General features: G+C 38.6%; 1 protein-coding gene across 5 annotated transcripts; it reads left to right on the plus strand.

Annotated features, from left to right (window-relative positions):
• Nucleotides 1-24,231, plus strand: cdh19 (cadherin 19, type 2). 5 transcript variants are annotated; one of them, XM_028569301.1, is made up of 13 exons: nt 1-251; nt 6,001-6,380; nt 6,519-6,813; nt 11,462-11,581; nt 13,450-13,617; nt 14,702-14,892; nt 16,440-16,693; nt 18,055-18,191; nt 19,085-19,206; nt 19,503-19,620; nt 20,439-20,690; nt 21,513-21,554; nt 22,165-22,245. In XM_028569301.1, exons 2-12 carry the CDS (start codon nt 6,135-6,137, stop codon nt 21,527-21,529), a joined length of 1,920 nt encoding a protein of 639 aa, XP_028425102.1. In that variant the 5' UTR covers nt 1-251; nt 6,001-6,134; the 3' UTR covers nt 21,530-21,554; nt 22,165-22,245. The 5 variants fall into 5 exon arrangements, 4 of the variants coding, with proteins under 4 accessions (XP_028425102.1, XP_028425101.1, XP_028425099.1 ...); XR_003691515.1 differs by lacking the exon at nt 21,513-21,554 and adding an exon at nt 23,036-24,231 and having other exon boundaries at nt 2-251; nt 22,165-22,880; XM_028569300.1 differs by having other exon boundaries at nt 21,513-22,252.
• Nucleotides 24,232-25,643: the final 1,412 nt, after the last annotated feature.

A 25,643-nucleotide genomic window follows, 5' to 3' on the forward strand; every position in this document is an offset into this window, starting at 1 on the left:
GTTCTTCCCCGGGAAGTTTGAGAAGGACAGAAAAGGGGAGAGAAGAAGAAGAAAAGGGGAGGTCGTCAGCGGAGGGGATTACGCATTGTGAGAACCACGCGCATTTGCTTCTGCTATTGTGGTGACTGAATTGCTTTCCAGTACCAAGGCATTTAGTTAAGCAGATTGTGTTTCTTTACACCCCACGATGATCTCTCTTGACGGCGGTTGGTGACAAGTGGCTTGGGGGACAGCAGAATCACACAGAACAGGTGGGTGTGGTGGTGGACGCTATACATCCTATAATAGATCAGTGTTTTGTCAGAAGATGCAATTTTATATATTATCCAGAAAAGAACGTAACAAGGAATGCAACAAGTCAAGAGGCTTTCAATATTAAAGTAGCAGCAGGAATTCTGAGATCCATTAGAGTCCAAGTGGTTCTTTGTGTTTTGCCACAGCAAGAAATCAGCATGATTTCTTGCTGTGGCAAACATTTTAGGTTTGGCTTCTGGCTTTTACGAAGTGTTGTAACTTCTGAAATAACTAACAATGAAATTTAAATAGTTAGGAAATGCATTTAAAGTGGATTTAATTAAGAGTAGCAAAGTGATTTTTTTTTTTTAGAGTTGACCTTTTCAGGCCTCTGTGTTGATAATTTCATTGAAATAAATGTGTTTTTTCAAATCTCATATAAACTGACCTCTGTAGACTGGCCTTCAGTATGTAGCAACAAAACACGAACCTTCAGTGCATTCCAGTTTTAGAAACTGAGTAAAAAAATATTTGATTCAGAGATTATTATATAATATAATATAATAGTTATTGACAAGTGGCTTAAGGTAAAGCAGAATCACACAGAACAGGTTGGTGTGGTGGTGGATGCTAAACATCCTATAATAGATCAATGTTTTGTCAGAAGATGCAATTTTACATATTATCCAGAAGAGGAATACAAAGAGTAAAGACGCTTTCAACATTAATAAAGTAGCAGCAAGGGAGTTCTGAGATCCATAATAAATCAATGCTGTCAATTCTGAGAGTCGAGGGGAGAGTCTTTGTGTTGGCCACAGGAGGAAATCAGCATCTTTATAAGATGGCTTCTGGCCTTCTAACAAAGTGTTTCATTGAAATAAACACTTTTTTTTAAATCCCATATTGAGTAACCTCTGTGCACTGGCCTATACTATGTAGCGACAAAACACGAGCCCTCGGTGCATTCAACCTTCAGTAAATAAAAAACATTCAATTAAGAGATTACAGTATTCAAAGTGTGGTGTGATTAAATAATTATCAAACCGTTCTGATGGCCTTTTAATAAATTAGGAATTTTAAACATGTTTCTGGTGAAATAACTGACACTATTTTGATCCACTTACTGAAGGGCAGTAAACAGCGATCCACAAATACCCCCTTTCCAACTGCAGAACATCCTCAGTGTATGAAAACCTTGGCCAACCAATGAAATGCTGTGGCATTGCATGATGTTCCCAGCCATAGTTTAATAGATAATAATACTGAAAAGACCTTTAAAATAAAGTGTATTAAAAGGTGCCCTGCCATACAAAACCATTTTTTCTTGCATTTTTTGAAATATGTTAGGTCCATATGTGTTTGTGTTATTTTGTGAATGTGAAAATTAACTACTACCTCCTCTGTCAGCTCTAGCCACTGAAAAGAAATAAGCAGAGAAATCAGGCCTATTACAAAAGCTGGTCAGTCTGACATCATATTGCCTGAGCTCATTACTATTTATTAGCTCGCCCAGTTGGACTGGGTAAAGGATTCTGACAGCCAGGCTCTCATTGGCTAGCTGTTAGCCAATCAGATTGAAACAGCTTAGCTTGTTGAATATTAAGAACTGGCAGAAATCGAGCTGAGTCTTCCTGTAGGCTTTCTATACCACAATAGAATGGCTTGAAACAAGGTAACCAAGGAATTTTTTCCACAACAAAATGTTACAGAGTCCATGGTAGACATTACCACAAAGTAATGAAATACGAGTGGCAGGGCACCTTTAAATTGATTCTCTGCTCTCTGTTTGTTGAGATTCCTTAAAAGTTGTTGTAAAACTTTTGCCACAAACTTCTTTTTTTATCATGATAATTAAGTCTTTATTGATAATTGCATGTAGTTTAGATTTACTTCTATCTTTTTTTAGCAACAGTTAATTGTGTTTTGATTAAAAAGAAAGAAATAGTAGGATAGATGGCTGCATGTCAGGAAATTCGTGACACTTTGCTGAACAATAATGATTTCTACTTGTGCACATAATAAAATTAAACAAATTACTTACTAGCAAGTACATGATGGCTTGACATTCCCCTGTCATTTTAGCTCAGTCTCTGGAGTCATTTAGGGTCCTGATTTGGGAAACATAAACTACATGTCAGTGTTGTTGTTTCACGGAGCTGAACACAGTAAACAACAGGTCCCATGATAGCCTCCCAAATGACCAATTAAGGACTTATCGTTTTGGAAGGGTGATCTTAAAGAAGCGAGTCTTAACTGATGGATTTGTCTTCAAGATTGCAATCAGCTATAGATTGCAAATAGCTATAGCATCTATATTTAAATCAATTTTTACATTTTCATACTTTTCCAGGATGCATTAAAAACTGCATAAATAATGGTAACATAAAGTAGGGCTGTGCAATTAATCGAAATTTAATCATGATTATGAATTTGGCTCCCAATGATCACAAAAACAGAATAATCGAGAAAAACGTTACGTTTTGCCAGTAAACTCTTTTCTCTTGTGTTCTGAAAAAAATAAAGTTTAAATAGGAAAAGTATTACGGCAAATTTCACAGTTGTATGTGTTTTTTTTACTGTTGATTTATGTAACTTTTTCCACTGTTTTTTAAGTTCAATAATTGCAACATCTTTCCAGAAGTCAACGAGTAATTGTGTTAAATTATCGTGATTTCATTATTGACTGAAATAATCGTGATTATATTGTTTTCCACAATCGAGCAGCCCTGACATAAAGTTAGCATTTCTTAGCATATAGCGTCGGCAGTGCATATTGATGTTGATGTGTCATCCGCAATGTCAAGCAAAAACTTCTTTTTTTCTTTATTGCTGCATTTAAACATCTTTAACAGCATCCTGGAACCATTTCTACAACAGAGACACATTTTATTAGCTAGAACACATCACCATATAGGAAAATAATGTGACGGTCTCAGCACATCTGGTGCTTAACATTGTGAGACTGCAGCTCATTGCCATTCTGTCATATGGCAGAGTAGCACACTGTACATACTGGCTACAGGATGTCTGCTGGAAGTGGGAGGAAAGCCTATTAGAGGTAATGAATGGCTGTCAACCACATGGTACTCTTCATGTACTGCATGTCATGTAGAAATGAGAATTTCTTTTGAAAGGAGAAAATTGACCATAGGGTTCAATGGTGTTTTTCGACATTTTTAGTTTCTCTTGATTTTTTTCCAGAACATTTACACGTGTAAATGATACCTGATGGATTGCATTGTGAAAGGCCTATATGAAGCGTATCTATTACTATATTTGATACTTTCATCACACTTTGGCAAGATCATAATTATTATTAAGCACTATAAAGATAGCTGTCATTCATGGACATGGGTTTTACTTGCTCCCTAATAACTTTGCTATTTACAGACCTGGAGCTGAGTGTTTTTTGGCATACCCATTATTTTCCCAGAATTTCATCACATATTTCTAGAAACGCCTATCTTGTTAAATTGGCACCTAAACATCTGTTGACCTGTGCGCTATTCCAGCCACATCAGTAAAGGCTGATACCCCCAGGAAAGATTTTTAAGCAGACTCCTTGGCATGTTGGCAGCTGAGTAGTTGTTCAGAGTAACATCATGTAGGGCTGTTGTCTAGTTTTGGCTCAAGGCGTTCAGTTTGGGCGCATGCTTGGCAGCCCCATGAAAGACTATAACAGCTCACGATTCACTGGCTACTAATTGGACTGTCACTCCACAATGCTCGGAGATATGAATACAGCCTGTAAAGACATACATACGCACAAACACATACTCTTATTCACGTTCTGTTTCGTAATTGAATCTCAGAAATGAAAGCTGCCGCATCAGTAATTGATTTTACCAGCTCATTACAAATGGGTCTTGACAGCTAATTTACTTTTACAAGATTAAATATGAACATTATGAGCTGTTAAAGTATTAATACTGCAACTACTTTAACTGCTGAAACAACGTCCTGCAGTATACTCTTATTTTGTAAATTTCCACAGGGACCACCCATGCTAAAAATGCATGCACTTGTGTTCCTGTGCAATACTTTGGATTAAAGCGTCCACGTAGTGGGACTCTATATGTTATGTGCTGATATTACAGTGTCAAAAAACTCTATTAAAATGGTTTAGAATTATGGCTGTTGTGACTTCTAGCCCTTAATAACATCTGATCCCACTGAGGGCTGATGTATGGTTTGCTGCTAGACTTGGGAGCAGTTAATTCGAGTTCAGGGGTTCATTTCTGGACAAACAATTTGTGTTGCTTTTCAAAGTAAACAACTACAAGACAAAAGTCTGAAATGATAGGAAAAAACAGCCATAATTTCGCGGCAAACACACCTACGCTAACTAATTTCACACGAGAAACTGCTAATTTACTCAGAGAAAAGAAAAGGTTGACACCAGTGATCACCCTTGGTAACTTAAAATGACAATGCTGTGATGTGACATATTGGTCTCTTTAACAGAGCATGGTTATTGTTGCTGGTGAAAGGAACATGAAAAATACACCACAGTTAATCTGTATAAAGGAGTGCCTGAATTGGAGCCCGTATTGTCTGCCAATCTCACAGTCGAATCGTCAAAGTGTCTGAAAATGTGATTATGAAACAAAGAATCATTCCATTCGGGCTATATAGGGGGGCTGAATGTCTGATTTTACATAGAATTGCTGGTGAGTACTGGCCCATTTCAGGCACTGATAGGGAATTGATGAATTTGTTGAAGTTAAACTCTGTTAACTTTGGCAGGGTTGTCAGGGCAAGATATTGTATTTGTGTTGTCTTGACTAATTTGCTGATTTGTCTGACTTTCATTGTCCTTACACTCTTGACCCTGATGCACATTATAATTGGTGCATTGATTCGACTCATGGTTTGTCAGAGGCATCTGTGTCTCTGTTTTCCATGTCTGGGGAGACATTGATCTAATTAGAAGTCTTCATTAGTCAGCTGCAGAGTGCAGTGTCATGCTTAAGGAATGATGTTAAGGCCCTTCTCCCCCCCGTGAAACACAATACAGGGCCTTGTCTGAATTCAAAACAGAGGGCTGTTTTCAGACGCCCGTGCACGACTGCAGGATGCAAGAAAAAAAGAGTTTGGACAAAGGGTTGTTTTTCTCTTGTAAAATGCAATTCTGATCTGGCTTTCTTGCTTGAATTTGTAATACATCTGAGTTGTTATTGTGCAATGGGTTGGACATAACTCTTCAGATAGATAAAAGGATGTCATCATAGTGCTCATATAGAACAGTGGATCTCAACCAAGTAGTCTCTAGTAGGGCTGCCCTCTCTTAGCTGATTAGTCGACTAATCGGTCATTTTGGTCTTAGTTGACTAAGATTTCTTTAGTCGATTAGTCATTTTGTATGCTTTTTCATGCCGAATGATTTATTTCCAAGAAACTTATGAGCACGTTTCTGGTAAACACAATATTTAAACTGGTACTTTTCCTGAGAAACTCCGTTTTACAGATCGTAAATGGATTGCATTCATATTGTGCTTTTCTAGTCTTAACGTACAATAATGTTTTCGTACTATCTAACTGTCAATGCATTTGCATTAATTCCAGATAGATATACACAGCCTTTGTGATTTAAAGACATACAGAATACTCCACATATGTTTTTATAGCTGTGTGAAATGAAACACTTGATTTTTTGAGTTTACACTACACTGCTACAGATTTCAATTTTCTTATTTTGGTAATCTCTGTGCACAGCTGGAAATTTCTCACTGCCGCCATTAATAAAATTGTTAACTTTTATTTCAGAGACATGAGCATGCATACAAACCACATCATAACGAGATGGGAAACAGCATTGCCGGGATCATGAATTACTGTGCTGTTGAATGAAGAATTGGTAACACTGGACCAGTGAAACCTCCATCTTGTGTCCACTAACCATGGGAAGTGCAGAGGAAATGCACGGATGGACAGTAAAAATGAGCATGCCCAGTGTTTTGGCCATGGTTACAGTCTTTTCTATGATTCCTGGCGGGGTGCTGAGCGATATGAGAGGTACTCAGGGCCTGGAAGCCCAACAATTGGCCCAGGGGTCCACTCAACTGCATCGTCGCCTGAAGAGAGGCTGGATCTGGAAACAGCTGTTTGTCCCCGAGGAAGATCCCACTCCTCGCGTTATTGGCCAGGTACCACTTCAGATTGAATGTCCTCCATGTCCTTGACACGCTATTTCCCTTTGAAAATGCATGTTTTGTGATTACCTCTGAAAAAAAAAAATAGTTTGACAAAATCAAGCTTACATATACCCCCTTCTCTTTTTGTAGCTCAAATCTGACTATGACAGAGGCGAGTTTACCATCAAGTACATATTATCAGGAGAAGGCGCCGGTGATGTCTTTGAAATAGATGAGTATTCTGGTGAGATCCGGGCACTGAAGAAGCTTGACCGAGAGGAAAAGGCCTTCTACGTCCTTCAAGCCCAGGCTATCAACAGGAGGTCCAATGAACCAGAGGAACCCCAGTCAGAGTTCATCATCAAGGTGCAGGACATCAATGACAATGTCCCACAGTTCCTGAACGAACCGTATGTGTCCAGCATCCCTGAGATGTGTCCAACGGGTATGTTGAAAGATGTTGAAAGAACAGTAAGAATTGAAAGTACAGGCAGGTAGAATTACATTTAAAGGGTCGGTTCAAAATACAGTAGCCTGACAATAACTAGCCATGCAGGCAGTTTGATTTTATCTGCTCACGTTTTGAGATATGTGTCTCTGAGATTTACTCAATACAATGGAGGTGAATTCCATTTGTGGTGTTCACAACAAGGAAAACTGACTTTTAAAAATTCAACAGCAACATCTGTTTCCAAACTCTATGCCCCTGTTTCTCAGGAGAATAATCCACAGACCTCACTGTAAACAGTTTTTACTGGAACTACAAACTGAATAAATAGTCACAGTTCACATTAAGGTCTGTGGATTATCCAGAAACACTGATTTTGACTAGTGATGTTGCTGTTAATTTGGCATGCTAGCATTGAATGGCAATGTTGTTGATTCATCAACAACTTTATATCTTGACAGTTGTTGGATGAGATGCCATGACATTTTTGTACAGGAATTACAGTCCCTCCACAAAAACACCATTATGCGATCGCATAATTCAATGCATAATCAGCCAAAGTCTGCATATTTATGCGGGGGCTGCATTTTTTCAAATACGCCGCACTTTCGCTGCATAAATTGCAGATTTCCGCGCAAAATATGCAGGGCTTGAATGATTTCATAATACCCGCATTTTCGTTGCAAAAAAGTCACATATATCTTAGCAGAAAGTCAGATGTGTATAAAGTAGAGACCCATACTTGAGTAAAAGTGCTCTATCAAAAAAGTGACTTGAGTAGAAGAAGAAGTGCTCTTTAAGCACCACACTTAAGTAGAAGTACTAAAGTATTCAAAAAAAATGTTGTACTTAAGTATTGCAAGTAGTTTATTTTAAAATGTACTACTCAAGTACTGAAAGTAAAAGTACAAGTATTGTGTTATTTAGTTATTAAAGAAAGCAGTCAAAAGTTTGAATATCATATTTTTTATATTATGTCAAATGTTTGGCCTAAGGCTGTAGCCAAAGGAATTAACAAATATTAAATATATTATATTAAAAATAACAAATATTAACAAATACTGAAATAAAATGTACAATTATCACACTTTGCAAGTAAAATGAACATCCTCTCCAGCACAGTAATGATTAAAGCCCCAAAAAACGTATCACACACTAGCTTGTAACGTGTGTGATGTAGCTACAAGAAAGTTAGCAAGCTAGCAAAATACAGATAAACTAGCGGCTTCACATCACAGGGTCAAACGGTTAACATTCAGTACTCATTGCAGACTGAAAAAACTCCAGAATAACTTAATCTGCTGCAACAATAGCTAAGTAGAGTATAAACTTACATCATCTCTGACTTCTGAACGGGCAACCGTAATGAAAAGAAACACGTCGCAATCTCTGGGATTTCTTACGTAAATTATGTAAGTAATCCATGTAAGCAATTTACGCAACTAACGTACGCACACATTGTAACCTACACAGTCTTTGTAGCGTGAGTAACAGTAACGAGTAACGATGCAGCACATAAAAAATGTATCGGAGTAAAAGTATTTCATTCATCGAAAATATGTACTCAAGTAGAAGGAAAAAATAATACTCCAGTAGAGTACAGATACAGCCTTTTAGTACATGAGTTGTGAAGTAGTTCTACTTCGTTACTACACAGCTCTGCAGAAAGTTGAAAAATGTTGCATTTACTTCACACAACATTCACACAAAAGCAGCCATTTTCCCGTGTTGCCATGGGAACGTTATGAAGTGACGTAATTACGCGACGTGAACATCATCGAAAAGCAGTGTTGGGGAAATCACTTTTTTTTCTCTTTTTCATCAAACCGCAGTTTTTGCAAGTTCCCGCAATTTTTGCAAGTTCCCGCAATTTCATTGCATAAAATTGCATAAATATCCCGCATATTCCATTGCATTTTTTAAGAAAACGTGCCGCATAATCAAGGATTTTTGCCACCAATCACAAAAAAACTCTTCTGGAAGGACTGGAATTACTGTTCTCTACAGGTAGATTCATAATAACTTTGGTGACATCCTGTCTTTTAATCTAACACTATCATCAGGCCAAAATTATATGTCCAATACTTTGCTTTATGACAAAAAACCTGCAAAACCCATGACTTTTAGCCTCAGCTGTACTTTGTGTTTTGTGCTATTTAGCAAATGTTAGCATGCTAACACACTAAACTGTATACCTGATAAACACCAGCAAATCAATACCAATCTCATGTCTTTACGGTAGATAGGCTATCTGAAACCAGTATAGCCTTTAAAGCTCACTCATTACCACGTAATATCTCAGGGTCAGTAACTTCCCAGAATCATCATTGCTAGGCAACCAGTGGAGACTCCAACAAGTTACTGCTCCCAACCAAGAAATAGACTATAAAAACGGGGAAATGTAATTTGTACACTTCAGTTGTTATAGAGAGCCGAAGTCACGCCCTTCTACCTATCTTTTGAAAAAAACAGGGAGTGAACGGAGGGGAGAGGCAAATTATTTCTGTCAATTTAAAAGATAATTTTTCGACCAAAGAAAGTCTCAGTTTATTGTTAAACTGTTGAAGTATAAGACATAATTATGTAAAATATGTAATTAGAAAGACTACACACTTCAATGTGGCATGGATGACGTCTCGCTGAAGCTATGATGTCTGTGTGTATCGTACCGGGGATGTAACGTTCCTCATATGAGCAGAGGATCTTGCCTGTTCTTGTGCTTATCTGCTGAAAACACTTCACTGGATAAAACACATCAGGTAAGATAACATTACATGTGTTGTGGAACAGAGTTAAGTTAGCTAGCTAGCGAGCAAGTTGAGCATCAAGCTAGTACATTGTGTGAGACGGGAGATGTAGTTCACTGAGCCGTTTCACACAAAACTAAGTGGTCATATGACAAACCTATGGCTAACTGAGACTTTCTTTGGTTGAAAAATTATCTTTCAAATTGATGAACATCATATTTGTAATCCATGGCTCAATTCAAATGGGATTAGAAAATAACTTGCCTCTCCCTGTTCACTACCGTTCATATTTTTTCCCAAATTAAGGTCCCATTAGGTCCACTGGAAGGGACGTGACTTCAGCTCTCTATTTGGATTAAATTAACAAAATGTAACGTGTTTATATGTGAGTTTTTGAGGTGCTGGTAGGTATATGTTGTTGGACAGAGACGGGTTCCACCATCCATTCCGACATACCCCCACTCCGACATTGACGTCTAATTGTCGGAGTGGCGGCACTTCCATTGTTTTCAAACGTCCCACCACTCCGACAATTTTTGTTTCCATTAGGGTTAGGGTTAGGGGTAGGGGTTAGGGTTAGGGAATAGCAGCATGTCGAAATAGCGGCATGTCGGAATAGAAGCATGTAACCGACAGAGACAGTCTAGCTGCTTTCCTGTTTCCAGTTTATATGCTAAGCTAAGCTAACTGGCTGTTAGCTTCAGCTAAATTTACCGTACAGATGTGAAAGTGGTATTGATCTTTTCATCTAACTCTTGGCAAGTCTAGTCCCTGTGAGCCAGCTAACATGACATTAGTATTTAGCTAAAAAATAACGCTGTGTCCAAGTACAGCCTGGAAGAGATGCTAGCAGGGCTTGTTTAAATGTATTTTGTAATACACTTTTTTTTTAATGATTGTTTTCTAAATGGTGTGGTAGCATACTATTTGAAACAGGCTAAGCTATGGCATTATTCAAGATTCAAATGTGTAACTATATTTTTCATGTTTGGTATCAGAGAATTATGTAGGCCTATTTGAAATATTAGTCATACAAACAAACAAGTGAATCGTTTTTTGTTTTTTTAATCTATTGATACAAACTTCTTATTGGCTTTATTGTTTATAAGGATATACTTTTTAAATGAATTTTCTTAACTTAAATCTTGACTGAAGACAATGAACTAAAGGTTATATGAATGTCTGTCATCTGTCCCCATTCAGGAAGTTAAAAGTATTGGATTCTGAAACATAGCTTGGATGCCTTTATGGATACATTTTTTTTTAAATAACGTTATTATAACCTCTGCCCTTTCATACCACAAGCATTACCATTTCAATTTCTATGTAATCTGCTTTTGCAGCATAATATCTCACTCGTAATAAATCATAATGCATTTGACTCGGAAAGAGAAAGCGAGAGGGGAAGGTTGGCGTGCGGGCGACTGAAAATAAGAAATGCTATGGTAAATCCCTGCCTGTGAGGAAAAAACAGAGGGCTTTCTGGGGAAAAAAGAATGAGATAGACAAGAGGACTGAGGGAGAGGATATGGTCAGTGCAGAAAAGGGTAGTAAGTGTGAAAGATAGAGGTGAAACTGAATGAGAATGCGATGAAGAGAAAACGAGCAGCAGGTGGATAGTGAGAGAGATGTAGCTATATGGCTTGAGTGGTTGTCACACACACCTGCACAGCCATGAGTTGTGAAAGGCAGACACTGCTTTCCCACCGCTTCCTTGCCCCTTTGTCAACATCCCTCCCATAATCCTCCCCCACTCCCTTCTTCCATTTTCACTGCTCCCCGAGCCAGACAGACAGACCCTGCGGAACTATGGCATAATCACTTTATTTCCCAGTCGACTGGAACTGCAGCCTGAGCTAACTCTGACTGTGTGAACCCCCCCACCCCCACCCCTTCAGGGACCACAGTGGCCCAGGTGACAGCCACAGATGCTGATGATCCCATGTTTGGAAACAACGCCAAGCTCATCTACTCCATCCTGCAGGGGGAGCCCTACTTCTCTGTGGAGCCAAAGACAGGTACTACTTACAGATAGAGAGTCGTTTAGTTTGAACTGTACTCACTTTAGTCGTAATCAGTGGAGACTGTACAAATCTTTCAACAACCACAGTTTGGGCTATTTGGCAGGCGCACTAGAGATTTGGCTATGCAGAAATAATGTTTAACTTTATAACAAGAAAAAGACAAAAGGGCATAAATGTCTCCAGTCTCAGTCTGTTGTGACTGAAGCCTGTTTTGTCTTTGGCTGTCTCCCTCTGGTCACTTTTGACAAGTTATGAACTACTAATCACTTTGAAAATTTATAAATTTCCTTGGCAACTTTTTCTCTTAAAACAACTGTTCACACATTTAGCTACTTTGTTTTAGACCATTGGGAAAAATTTTAGTGTTTACACAGGAAATGGGTTCAACTGATACCAATGGATGTAGTGTGATACAGAGGTCAGTTGCAGAACTTCCCACACAAATTGTTGACCTGAACTGTGACGAGTTGGGGGAGGGCATTATTGACGTCAAAAAAATTTTTTACGTACAAATGAATGCAATCTGTAAAAGGGCAAATCTGACATTTTTTTGGGAACCAGCTGTTTTCATTGAGAAGTGGGCAGCAGTGGATACACGTTGTAGTTTTGCTCATGGCTTCAGTTAACCTGTAAGGATAAGCCTGGAGATATTTACAGTAAAATGTTTCTCATTGTTAAAGAATTGATCCGACAAGCAAGTATTGTCTGTGTAGCCAAAGTCTGATAGGCCTATATCTTATTCCTTTGCGTCACAGAGCTCCATTGTTGTCCAAAAACTATTCAAAACTCATCAATGAGCCACAGTGTCATGTAGGCCTATAACAATTCCGAATTTTGCTGGACAATTAATTGTCTCAGAAATAATTGAGATTAACAATATAATTGTCTCTTTTAGTAAAATAATCTTTTATTTATTACTTTTTCATTACTCCTTATTATCATTTATATGTCATAAAACATTGTATTTTTTGCTTAAATGAACAAAAAAATTTAAATAGAACATTTATTTCGTAAATAAAAAACAAAAGATTAATTATAAACAATAAACAGAGCGTGTTTTTTACTCTGGCTTTAGACGGCTACAACCCAGGATGTTCGGAGTTGCTATGACAACAAGTGAAAACTGCCGCTAGCATAGCTTTACCTCAACAGTCCGATCAATAATCACTTATATAATTACAATTTGGCACATCTAAACAAAATCAACAATTACTGTCATGCTGTAGTGACATGTTCCTTCATTGCAAAGGACATAGACACTTTGCAGTCCTTATAATGTAAAATACTCATTACGCTGCTGGAAATACTCCCAATCAAATGCAGTATTTACTCCTGTTTGTGTGAGGTTTGCTGAAAACTACAGTGCCAACCTGTTCCAGGAAATTATTTAGCTTTTTTTTATGGAAGCTATACTGTATATTTGTGACCTCTTTATCATTTTTCTGTAGGAATGAATGGACTCAAGAAAGACATACATGAAATAATTGAAAGACACACAGAGAAATTGTCTTTAAAAAAGAAAAAGAAAAAAAAAGTGTTGACTGATTGATATTGTGGATAGCTAAGGGCTGCTGGAAAACTTATGTCATCTAAACACAAGATAAATAAGTGGTTGAAATTATGACTTCTAAGGCAAAAATAGCATTTTAATTTGATCTTCTGTTTATGCTGCCCACAGCCTCCACTTTAGCCAGACAGATGAAGCATCTTAAAGACCTTTATGTATTTGTATCTAAAATGTGCAGACTTTAATGTGGTGCAACTACTTGAGGCAACGTTTACTTAGGTTTTGTATAATAAAAATATAGAAAACCACAGATGCACTTGATGACTTCTTTTTCGTCTGTCTCCTCCACCTGCAGGGATTATTTTAACATCTTGGCCAAACATGGACCGCGAGGCCAGAGAACAGTACCTGGTGGTGGTGCAGGTGAAGGATATGCTGGGCCTCAGTGGCGGTTACTCCTCCTCCACCACTGTCACCGTCAGCCTGACTGATGTCAATGACAATGGACCCACATTCCATCACCGTGAGTCACTGTGTTACAACCACCAGGCCATACACACTCTGGGAATCACTGAAAGAGCACAAAGCATTGCAGACTGTGAGGACATGTTTAATATTATCCCTAAGAGGCATTTATTTGATCACACTTCTCTGGTTCGGGTGGGTGGTTTGTGCTGCATTCAGCTGTACGCATCTTGTTGTTTAGCCGGCAGCCAAAATTAAAAAGGAGACAGTCGAAGAATAAGACAGATATAGAGAGAGAGAGAGAGAGAGAGAGAGAGAGAGAGAGAGAGAGAGAGAAAAAAAATGAGAGAGAGTGAACGAGACAGGAAAGGAGATGGGGATGTTTATCTGCGCGTGCACGTGTACATGCATTGCCCGCTGGATGAATTTAATCATTCACACATGAAAGGACATTTGTCATGACCTTTAGAAACAAACCTAGCTTTCTCAGCAATAAACCTCAATAAATGAATGCCCTGGGAAGAAATCAATTTTGTAGAAATGAGACAGCAAGGATGATACCTTTAACTATTAATGTCACGTTCACATTCATTGCCGGTGCTACTATATGTAATGGAATCTATGTTGAGTCAAAGGGCCTTATAAATATTGTATGACCACACTTCACTTTGAACTGTGCCCTCTGTTTTGTAACATAATTGGTAATTATTATCAGCAGGGATTTTTTTTTTTCTTTCAGGAGCAGCTGGTTGCTGTTGAGTTCCTCCCAGTTGTGGCAGCCATCCAAATAGAGTCACTCAAAGACACAATCTCATTTTCTCATCTTCTTATTAGAGTTAGGCTGGGATTATGTGGAGTTGCCACAATTTATCTGTGACTCACACAAATTGACCCTCCGCCACAATGTTCTCGCTTCTTATCACTTTACACACTAGCAGACTCTCTTGACTAGCTATAACAACTTACTGTCAAGTTTAGTAGGCGATATTTGAGTAAAGAAACTTTTTTTTTATTTGTTGTTTTTCTCTAAATGTGAGTTATCATTATGTGCTGCAAAAGTACCAATTTCATATCATCCAGATTCTGCATTCCTCTAATGGTGTCAACATGAAAGATTTTTTAAAACATCCTTGTTTTTTCAGACCTGTACACCTTTGCCGTCCCTGAAAATGCAGCTGTGGGCACCACAGTGGGCAGGATTATGGCACAGGATGGAGACACTGGCATTAATGCCAGGATGACCTACAGTCTGGAGCATGACCTGGAGGAAAGCTCCACTTTTGTCATCAAAACAGACCCAGTGACACAGGAGGGAGTGGTTCTGCTAGCCAAGGTGAAAACATACATAACTACATCATCTCTTTGTCTAATATACAATTTTTTAAATATATTTTAATTTTTAATATAATGTTTCAAGGGCAATAGTGTAGCCAGAAACAATAGTGTGGGTGGGCACAGAGGCCATTAGGTTCTGAAACATTATTATTTTTACAAAAACTTTTTAATCTCCGACGTTTAGGATTTGATTAACATTACAGACACCAGCGATCAATAAAAAAAAAAAAAAAAAAAAACATTACACCTGATAAAGGGCATGGCAACATATCCTGGCACTATGCACACACACAGACAGCTGGCACACACAAAAGCAGCAGCAGCAACAGTCTAACAGCCTGGCACAGAGACCTAAAAATCACACACATTAACACACCTGGCAGCAATATCAATCAATCAATCAATCAATCAATCAACCAATCAATCCATTTTTATTTGTCACATAAAACCGTACAAGGTACAATTCAAGTGAAATGTTATCCTATCAGCTCCTTAAACGTGTGCATGATACATCATGAAGCTGAATGTGGCCGTCAGATTGGCACACAGAAAAAGAGTCATACAAAAGTATCTACATAAAAATGTACTTGAAGAACCCAAAAGTAAGAGTATGTTTATGCAGAATGGCCCATTTGAGAATAATATATGATTTTACTGGATTATAATTATTGATGCATGCACTGGGTTGCTTAACCTACAATAATACATCATGATGTATTTGTTGACTTATATCTTGTATTAATAATATAAATCTGAAAAGTAACTTAAGCTATCAAATACATGTGGTGCAATAAAACATATAAAGTAGCATTAAATGGAATTACTCAAGTAAAATGCCTCAATATTATATTTAAATGTATAATATGCAGTTTCGCTTACTGTTTGTAAACACCCAGCGTTTAAATTAGTTATCATTCTTTGCTTACGCCCATAAACGTCCTGCACACAGAAAAAAAAAGAAAAAAGAGAAAATACAGGCAGAGGGCAGATTACAGAGACCGCCACACACTTTTAGGGGGTCATAAGTGATGATTGAGAAGTTTATTTGTGTATTAGTCTACACATTGTTTTTTAGGATAATACTGCATAGTATACCTTTAGGAACTGTACTTGAGTAAATGTACTTTAAGTTATATCCCATCACTGGAAACAATATGCTTCTCCTTTATAGATTTTAATTCAGATATCGTGATGAAAACAAAACATTATTGACTCTGTCTCTGAATCATTTTGGGAACGGAGTAATGGTTTGCATGCTGTTTTCTTATTACTGGCATCATAATGTTAATCAAAAACGCAGCATTATTTAAGTGCGTTCTCACAGCTGGTAGCTTATTGACATTGACTAAACAATTTTAACATTGCGTTTGAGTGGTTTCCTGCTTCCATGGGAATGATCATCTGTCTTACATACTAGCTGGCAAAGCATATTTGAAAAGCTGTTACTCTTTACGCTTGCTAAATTGGCAATGAACAAGGTGTTTTCTGCTTATAACAGCCACTGTATTAATATGAATTGTTAAGAGGTATTTCTTTTCTTCACAGCCTTTGGACTATGAAACTAAAAGGCGTTTTGTAATGGCCGCAGAAGCAGTCAACGATCACGTGGACACTCGGTTTCTGACTCTGGAGGAGTTCACGGACAGGACGACGCTCAAGATTGTTGTGGAGGATGTGGACGAGCCGCCTGTCTTCCTCTCAGCGGTCTACGAGTGGAAAGTTCCTGAAAATGCAGCTGTGGGAACTGTGGTTGGCAGTGTTAGTGGCAGAGACACTGACACAGTCAACAATCCCATCAGGTAGGTAATGTGACCCGTCTATAACAGGAAGAATGGCATCTGCCACCCAACTGCAAGGATGATAATGACGAGGTAGATACCCAAGCTGGTGGGGGCGGAACGTCCCTAGACAGCTTCCTCCACAGGGTGAAAAATCATTCCATTTCAAATAGTGTTACTGGCTCGGTGCATCCATTTTTACCCTTGATCTCTGGATACCCTGTACATGGTCATATTTATCTCATATTACTTTCGTAGGAAATGAGCCCTGCTGAATAAATCATGAAGATTTTTTATTTTTTTTTATACCTCACAGACTTTTCTATCTATTGCCGTGGTATTATCACAATGCGACGTGGCTAGGACGTGGGAATGTAATAAAGCACCATAGAAGGTGGCATATGGAATTGGGATGTGCAGTCATTTGCAAGTTGGGCACGTTGCAGAGGGAACAGTAGCAGTACTGGTGCCTGTAGTCCATCTCTGCAGAGCTTAAGAGTGGCAGGTGCTGCATATCATCCTCAGCCTAGCGTCTGTTACTGTCCCTTTGGAGACAGTGTCTCATTGAATAATAAATTTAGGCTGACATTTTAGGGGTTTCCACAGTTCTACTAAATATGATTAAGTTTGCTTTGGTCAAATTGGCTTATTTTCCATGCTGTCATCAGTAACGTGGCTCACAGAAATAACTCATTACTCAATGTGTTTTCACTCCTGGTTACCCTAATTCACCATGATGTTATATTAACTAATACTAATGAGTGTTAAATCTACGGTTGTGTCAAAGACCTGTGCCGTATTTCCTTCATAAACAATTCTGTTTGCTTGGTCTGTGGATGATACATTTATGTTTTTTTTTCAAGTTTTTTTTTACATTAAAATATTGCAGGCCCTAACTTGTCACCCACTATCAGAAAACAAGACACAATGATGTGTATTTTTTTCGTCACTGCAGCTGCAGCCCCTTTAACATTGTCTATTATTTAATTCAAGAAAGAAAGTTTCTCCATGTTAACAAGGTTCCCTGTCTCACGGTTTTTAAATTATATTTCCTCGCTGAAGACAAATAGAATATATTCAAAAGTTCTGTGGTCAGGTTTGAAATAATATTCAATTAAGCTAACAAAAAAAAAAATTATACAGAACTGTGTCTATGCCATCTGTGTGAGATGCTTTGTTTTCACAGTGTTGCTGTTTCTTTGTCACACTAGCCTGTGCGTGTGTGTGTGTGTCTGTGTGTGTGCTCTCTTTGTTGGATATCTGTCAACAGATTTAAAATTGAGCAGTTTTCCTAATTAATCTCCCTGTGGTATCACATTGTTTTGTTTGCTCAGGAAACAACCTTGCCTACTGAATGTGTGTCTCTGTGATTTTTCTTCCAGATATTCAATTGACAAAAGGAGTGATAACACAAAAGCTTTCAAAATAGACCCAAACAATGGAACTATAACTGTCGCTAAAGCTTTGGACCGAGAGACTACAAACTGGCACAATGTGACTGTTGAAGCCAAGGAAACAAGTAAGGAGAATTTCTTGTTTTGTACAATAGCATCTTGTTTATATGGTCAACTTATGGCACATTTATGTGTCATGAAACCTGAATATATTCACAGCGAGTTGATGACAAATATGAAAACACTCTAGAGCAGTCATTCCCAACCAGAAGTACCCGAGGGGTAATTTGGAATAATATGAACTACAAATTGATCAAAAAAATATGAGTCTGCTGTAAGACCTGAACAATAGCCGTTGCAGTTGAGAGTGATGTCAGTGGCTGCAGCAGCAGCAGCTATGCTCGCGAGCGCAGACTAAAACCAACTTCTATTTTTATAATGTTCAAATAATCATATATAATGGCACTTTTGGCATTATTGTACTGTACATGATAAAGAGGGCAGAATGATCATTCAAATAAGATACTTATCGTACATCTGGCGACGCTGGCACCACGCCGCATCCAGGTTCTTAGCGTTGAGATCAGTTGAAAGAAATATAAACGAGCCAGAGCATTTTTTTCACCCCCTATCTCAGAATAGATAGTAATAGTGTAGCCAGAACATACTCCAGCGCTGACACAGCACTTTGCAGATCTGGAGATGTGGAAGTCTGGCAATGTGAGACAAAATTCAACATGACAGGTGATATCGATAAAGCGGTAGGCCTACTTCAAAAGATTGGGATGAAAACCGTAAAATGTTCATAGAAGCGTTTTTCACTGTTTTATAATGTTAATTATGTCTTGGTTTGGAAAAAGCAGTGAAATGCCGATAGCCATTTGTTTGCTCGACAGTCGTGTTTCAAGAAGAAAAAACATTTACCATTCTTAAGTATTATTTTGACAGAGCTTTTACAAAGCATTTATGATACATGCACCCAGTGGACTCCAGCAAATGTCTATCTTCACTACTACAGCACAGAACCATTTATCCTCCTCTGTGGTGGTGTTCATCAAAGTGCTGGACATAAACGACAATGTGCCAAGGCTTGCAAGAGATTACCAGCCATATATCTGTGAGGGAACACAGGCGGGAGAAGTATGTATATTATGATGCACTGATGTTCATGATTTATAGCAGTGTGGCAATGAGAATTTCCAAGAAGCCGACAGTAAAAGTTCTCATATTGCAACTTCAATGTACTTTTTTTAAAACATTAAGGGACTCACAAGGAGTCATTTGACTATTTTACAGCACTATACCATATTAGAGCCAAAGCATTGTCAGCTACTGAATGAGATTGTCTTTCTGGAAAAGGAAAATACAAATGCTGCATATAAGAAAATCTAAAATCGGCTTCTATTTTCTCAGAAATGTGTCTTTGTTTCTCTCAGCTCATTCAGCTGCTCAGTGCTGTTGATCCGGACGACCCTGTGGAGGGACACCACTTCTACTTCTCTATGGTCGCTGAGAAGCACATCAATCCAAACTTCACTATCCGAGACAATCAAGGTTTTATTCAGTTAGCACTGGTGAAAGAAGTATCCAAATAATTTACTTGAGTAAAGTAGCAATAACTGGTGTAGAAATACTAAAGTAAAAATCCTGGATTTAAACTTTTACTTCAGTTTGGGGGCTTGAAGCTGTGCGACATACTGTAAGTGAATAAATAAAACCAGATGGAGCCATCCTCAAAGTTCCTCCCATTTAGTGGCTGAAAGAATGAGGGTGAGCTGGCTAATCCCCAACCTGTATGAGCAGGGGTTTAATTATTTTCATGTTTACAATAATTTGATTGAACATTATGTACACATAAGTGTTTTGCCACATTTTGGAATGAAAACCTTCAGTAGTGTTGTGTTTTTGGGGCTGACTGCTTCTCAAGTAGTAAATTGAATGAGTGTTTGCCTTGTAGTCAGTGGGCGGTCAACACTTTCTAAAAGTTTAAAATGAAAGTGGGCAGCAAAAATCAAACACACGTGTTGTTTGTTTGTACGCGTCGAAAAAAGTTAGGTCACGCATGCACAGTGGTCCAGTCAGCAACCAGGAAATTAATAATGAATCACACACTTAATAAAACACATTTCCCAATGCCACGAGACTCATTTAACTCCCAACGAGTTCTCTTCAGGTGCCTTGATGAAGTCTTACAGGTGAAACTAAAACAGATTTTCCAAATGTACACACTGAAAATTTGATTTGACAAGGTGCTCTTTCAAGGCCTTTCAGAGAGCTTGGATTGTATTTTAAATCACATTACGTGTGTCAGTGGAATTTCCCCAAAATACCATCACTGAAATTAAAAAGTGCACCTTTCTTTACATTTTTAGACAATACAGCCGGCATTGTGGCACGCAGGAGTACATTTACCCGCAAGGATCGAACCCAGTACCTCCTGCCTGTTGTGGTGACGGACAGCGGCTCTCCAGCACTCTCCAGCACCAGCACTTTGACCATCAGCGTGTGCAGCTGCCAGCCTGCCGGCCATTGTCCCACCGGAGGGGTGGAGGCCCTCGCCCTGTCTATGGGGGTCAGCCTGCAAACCTTGTTAGGGCTTCTGATCTGCCTTGTCACACTCACTGGTAAGAAAGCATCATCTTACCTTGTATTCACATCCCATCCAGTGCCAGAATATGAAACTATGATATAATACAGATATATACACTGGCTTTTTTTGGAGTCTGGTCTCTTGGAAGTCTTAGCAATCTGGCATCAAAATCATCTATAGGTGCGTTTCCATCTATTTGTTTTTATGTGCATTTTCAATTTGCACTTAAAAAAACCTGAGTGGAACTGCCAGAGTTTTTCATTCGAAAGCGGTAGTTTGCACTCAGGTGGCTGAAGTCGAGTGGCTCCAGCCGCTAAGGTCTCCGGTGCTCCGGAGCTGCCGTACAAGCTAATTGTACTAGGCAAAATAATTTCAAAATATTTACAGGAAATCGTCCAGAAGTGCTGTTTCTGGAGTTTGGCATCTTCACACATCTTTCAAACAGCTAATAAAAAGGCTACTGCAGGATTTCCAAAGATTTTTTGGCAAGTTTCTCCAGACCTCAGTGAGTCTGACAAGACAGATGTGAAACAAGATTGCGCTATCTGAAAGGCATGTTGCAAATGTAGTTTGTTTTGTTTAAACAAGAGTGAAGTGTACTAGAGGGCAGATTGTTTTTACACTGTGGCTTCACAAACGCTTTCACTGAAGATGTAGACTGGGATTTTCAGAAGACAGAAAACATTGGCAACTTTGAATAATGCACGACATCTATGATTACTTAACTCATGGTCCTGAGATATTAAGGTAACCAAGGATCAAACTCCCAAAAAGTCAGTATAGTCCTTAGACAGACAGACAGACAGACAGACAGACACCACTGATATTTTGTTGTAAAAAAGTCATTCTTTTTCAGCGGATCTGTTGAGCTAGAGCAGCTCCACCTCGCATCATTTTGGCAAGTATATAAACATGTGTTAAACAGCAGGATTTTATATTAACAATTTTGCACTTTCATTTGAATCCCTTTTTTAAAACTCATCAGCGTGACTTTAACACACACTTTTAAAATGCTGAAAGCTGGCAAAGCAATGATGTCAGGTAATGACCATTTTGGTTGCAATACATCAGTAGCAATGCCACCCTGGGACATTGATGGGTTTGCATAGTGAAGAGCTTTATTATGACCTCGGCTGCTTTGTGTCCTCCCTTTGCCCATCACATGAAAGATTAATGACAATACCTGCTAAGCTAACATTCTGTCTGATGAGCACAATACCCGGTGAAAACCCTGGCAGAATAAAAATAAACACTCTTTTAGCATCCTGTGTCACATGGAGCGAATGAAATAAGTCTTCCTTAATTTGTGAGCTCAAATTAAAAAACGGTAAGTTATAGCCCAAATTGCGTTCATTTTGATTTTTGCATCCACAACATGTTATAGAAAAACAAATCTGGCTGCTATTATTTCCGGTGCACTAGTACATTCTATGCTCCATGCTTTTTTCTCACTAAGCTCATGCCCTGGTGTTTAACGGTAATGAGCTCGTGCTGTGTTGCGTCTGCAGTGCTGTCAATTCTAATGCTGATGGTGAGGAGGCACAGGCGGAAGCAGCAGGAGGGATTGGAGGTGGAGGTGAAGGAGCTGGAGCTGCCTGAGACGGTGTCGCAGAAGGTGCTGTATTACGGAGAACTAGGGGGTGGAGGAGCAGGCCTGGGCTTCTGCCAGCCTGCCGTACCGCTGCGCCACCACCCCAGGAGGAAAGACAGGAGGCTGCGGAGGGAGGATGTCAGGGCCAGCATACGCATGTCCCTCAGAGAATCCCACCTCATCGGTCCAGATGACGAGCTCTTCAGACAGTTTATTTTGGACAGACTGACAGAGGCGGATCAGGATCCTTACGTTCCCCCATTTGACTGCCTAAAGACCTATGCATATGAGGGGTCCGGGTCTCCCACAGGGTCCCTGAGCTCACTGGAGTCATCTTTTTTGGAGCTTGAACCTGAGCAACGTCTTTGTAATCCCAGACCCTACGTGGTTAAACTCACCCCTTGGTATGGGGGAGATGAAGACACTGTATTCTGAGGGGCTTTTCTTCTTTTTCTTAAATGGCTGTTCTTCTGATCTTTGCACGGTGGACCAGTTCAGTGCATTTCCAATGACATGATGTTGCACTTAAAGGAAAAGTTCAACATTTTGGAAAATACGCTTATTCTCTTTCTTGCCCAGAGTTAGATGAGATGATTGAAACCACTCTCATGTGTGTAAAGCAAAGTGTGTACAGTAAGCAATAGCAGCATGTTAGCTTACCTTAGCATAAATACTGGAAACGGAGTGAAACTGCTAGCCTGACTCTTTCTTTGAAGGCTTGAGAAGTGCTGGTAGGCTTAATTTCTTCTTCATGGCTTTTCCCCTCTGTTTCCAGTCTTTATGCTAAGGTAAGCTAACTCGCAGCTGGCTATAGCTTCATATTTATCATACAGACATGTAAGTGGTATTTCATTCTCATGCTACTCACAGCGAAAAAGGGGAGTGTATTTCACAAAATGTTGACCTATTCCTTTAAAGATAGAAATCAAACCGTAACAATAATAATTTCATGTGTGCCTTGCAGATCTGGATCCATTTTTTATTTCGTGTATAACTTTCAACATAGATAACATTACTTCATGTTATGGCAACAAAGGAGTTTGAACACATTTTTTACTTTGTATGTCAAATATAAAAGGTTATGTTGCATGTTAAACTATGTCTCAGTGCCTTAAAGTCAAAGGGCACTCATTCTTATGCAACAATCAAATGCCATTCATCAAATGTCATCTATGCTATACATCTGTTGTAGAAGATGACACAGTCACTACTGTCCAATCCCATTCCCACAAAGAAATCCTTTCCCATCCCAATCCAGGAAGAATGACTCATATCATGTAATATAAAAACTGACTTATTGTTATAGGTTGACTTTTATCCCTGTCCTGACCCTGTCACGTGATGAACAGTGAAATTGACTCCCTGAAAAAATGTGAGCCTCTAGTCTGTTGTAGAAAGAGCAAATATATATTTACAAGACTATTCTCACCAGAAAATCTACACCATTGGCCATTTGTGTGAATGCTAAAAACAACTTGTGTTTTTCCTGACAGGCAACCTTTTGTGGTTGTGCAAATAGTGACTGTCCTCTAAGCAGCAAAGGTGGGATTAATATGACAACATGTTATGCGTACAAAGCATGTGACTTAAAGGCAGCATAAGTAGGATTTCTCTGTTGCGGTTTGTAAAACACAACATTCAAAGTTGACCCCACTTCCTCCCTGGCTCAACGACACCAGAAGTGCCCGCTCCCTGACTCATTTTGGAACGCGCTTTGTCTGCTTGGTGTTTTTCCTGCGCTGTATCTGACATTTTCGTAGCTTCCTCTTGGATGTGTGATTGTGCATATGTGGGGGCAACACACCCACTACCCAAAGGTTGACGCCGAGAAATGACAAGAAAGAGATAATACAGCAAGAGGGCAGATTCATACACACTTTTAGTGGGACATAAGTGATGATTAATAGGGAGACGTGTATAAAGTACTAGAGACCCATACTTGAGTAAAAGTACAAGTGCTCTATCAAAAAAGTGACTTGAGTAGAAGAAGAAGTGGTCTTTAAGCACCACACTTAAGTAGAAGTACTAAAGTATTAAAAAAAAATGTACTTAAGTATTGCAAGTAGTTTATTTTAAAATGTACTACTCAAGTACTGAAAGTAAAAGTACAAGTATTGTGTTATTTAGTTATTAAAAAAAGCAGTCAAAAGTTTGAATATCATATTGTTTATATTATGTCAAATGTTTAGCCTAAGGCTGTAGCCAAAGGAATTAACAAATATTAAATATATTATATTAAAAATAACAAATATTAACAAATAATGAAATACAATGTACAATTATCACACTGTGCAAGTAAAATGAATATCCTCTCCAGCACAGTAACGATTAATGCCCCAAAAAACGTATCACACACTAGCTAGTAACATGTGTGATGTAGCTACAGGAAAGTTAGCAAGCTAGCAAAATACAGATAAACTAGCGGCTTCACATCACAGGGTCAAACAGTTAACATTCAGTACTCATTGCAGACTGAAAAACTCCAGAATAACTTAATCTGCTGCAACAATAGCTAAGTAGAGTACAAACTTAAATCGTCTCTGACTTTTGAACGGGCGACCGTAATGAAAAGAAACACGATGCGATCTCGGGGATTTATTACGTAAATTACGTAACCTACACAGTCTTCGTAGCGTGAGGAATTCACAACAGTAACGAGTAACGATGCAGCATATTAAAAATGTATCGGAGTAAAAGTATTTCATTCATCGAGAATATGTCCTCAAGTAAAAGTTGAAGTAGAAGAAAAAAATAATACTCCAGTAGAATACAGATACAGCCTTTTAGTACTTAAGTAGAGTAGTGAAGTAGTTCTACTTCGTTACTCTACAGTTCTGTTAATAGGGATGCTTTTTTACGAGTCTAGCCATAGTTTTTTAGGAAAATCCTAATCATTCTGCCTTTTTACTACAGAAGCTGCAGGTTGCATTCTTTGTTCTACCAAAGTAAAGGTTTGTTGTTTTGTTCAACCTTAAACCTGACCCTTCCCCAACCTTTAAAGCTGCGTTCATTTATTTTTGTCGTCCACCCAGTGGAGCAAGCTGAAATATTATGTATTATGATAGTATTATCACGTTATGAAGTTGTTGAAGAGTGCAACGTTGGGATTCATGCTTAAATTATTACAGTTATTACAGTGTGACAATATTATACTCATTGCATAATACCTACAGTATTACTGACCTATGAAATTTCTGAAACTATTTGTGGAAGCCAATTAGCACTCAGTTCTCTAAGTAGGAATCAATCTTTGTCTGGTCAAATGTTCCACCCAGAAGTTACAGAAACAGATTTTTTTACTCAAAAGAAAAAACCAAGCCTCACATGTAAGTCTTTAAGTCATTTAAATCAGATGCCTGATGAATCGGAGTCCAAGACAAACATTCCAGGTGACAC

Source organism: Perca flavescens, chromosome 22 (assembly GCF_004354835.1).
Source record: "Perca flavescens isolate YP-PL-M2 chromosome 22, PFLA_1.0, whole genome shotgun sequence".
NCBI classification, from domain to species: domain Eukaryota; kingdom Metazoa; phylum Chordata; class Actinopteri; order Perciformes; family Percidae; genus Perca; species Perca flavescens.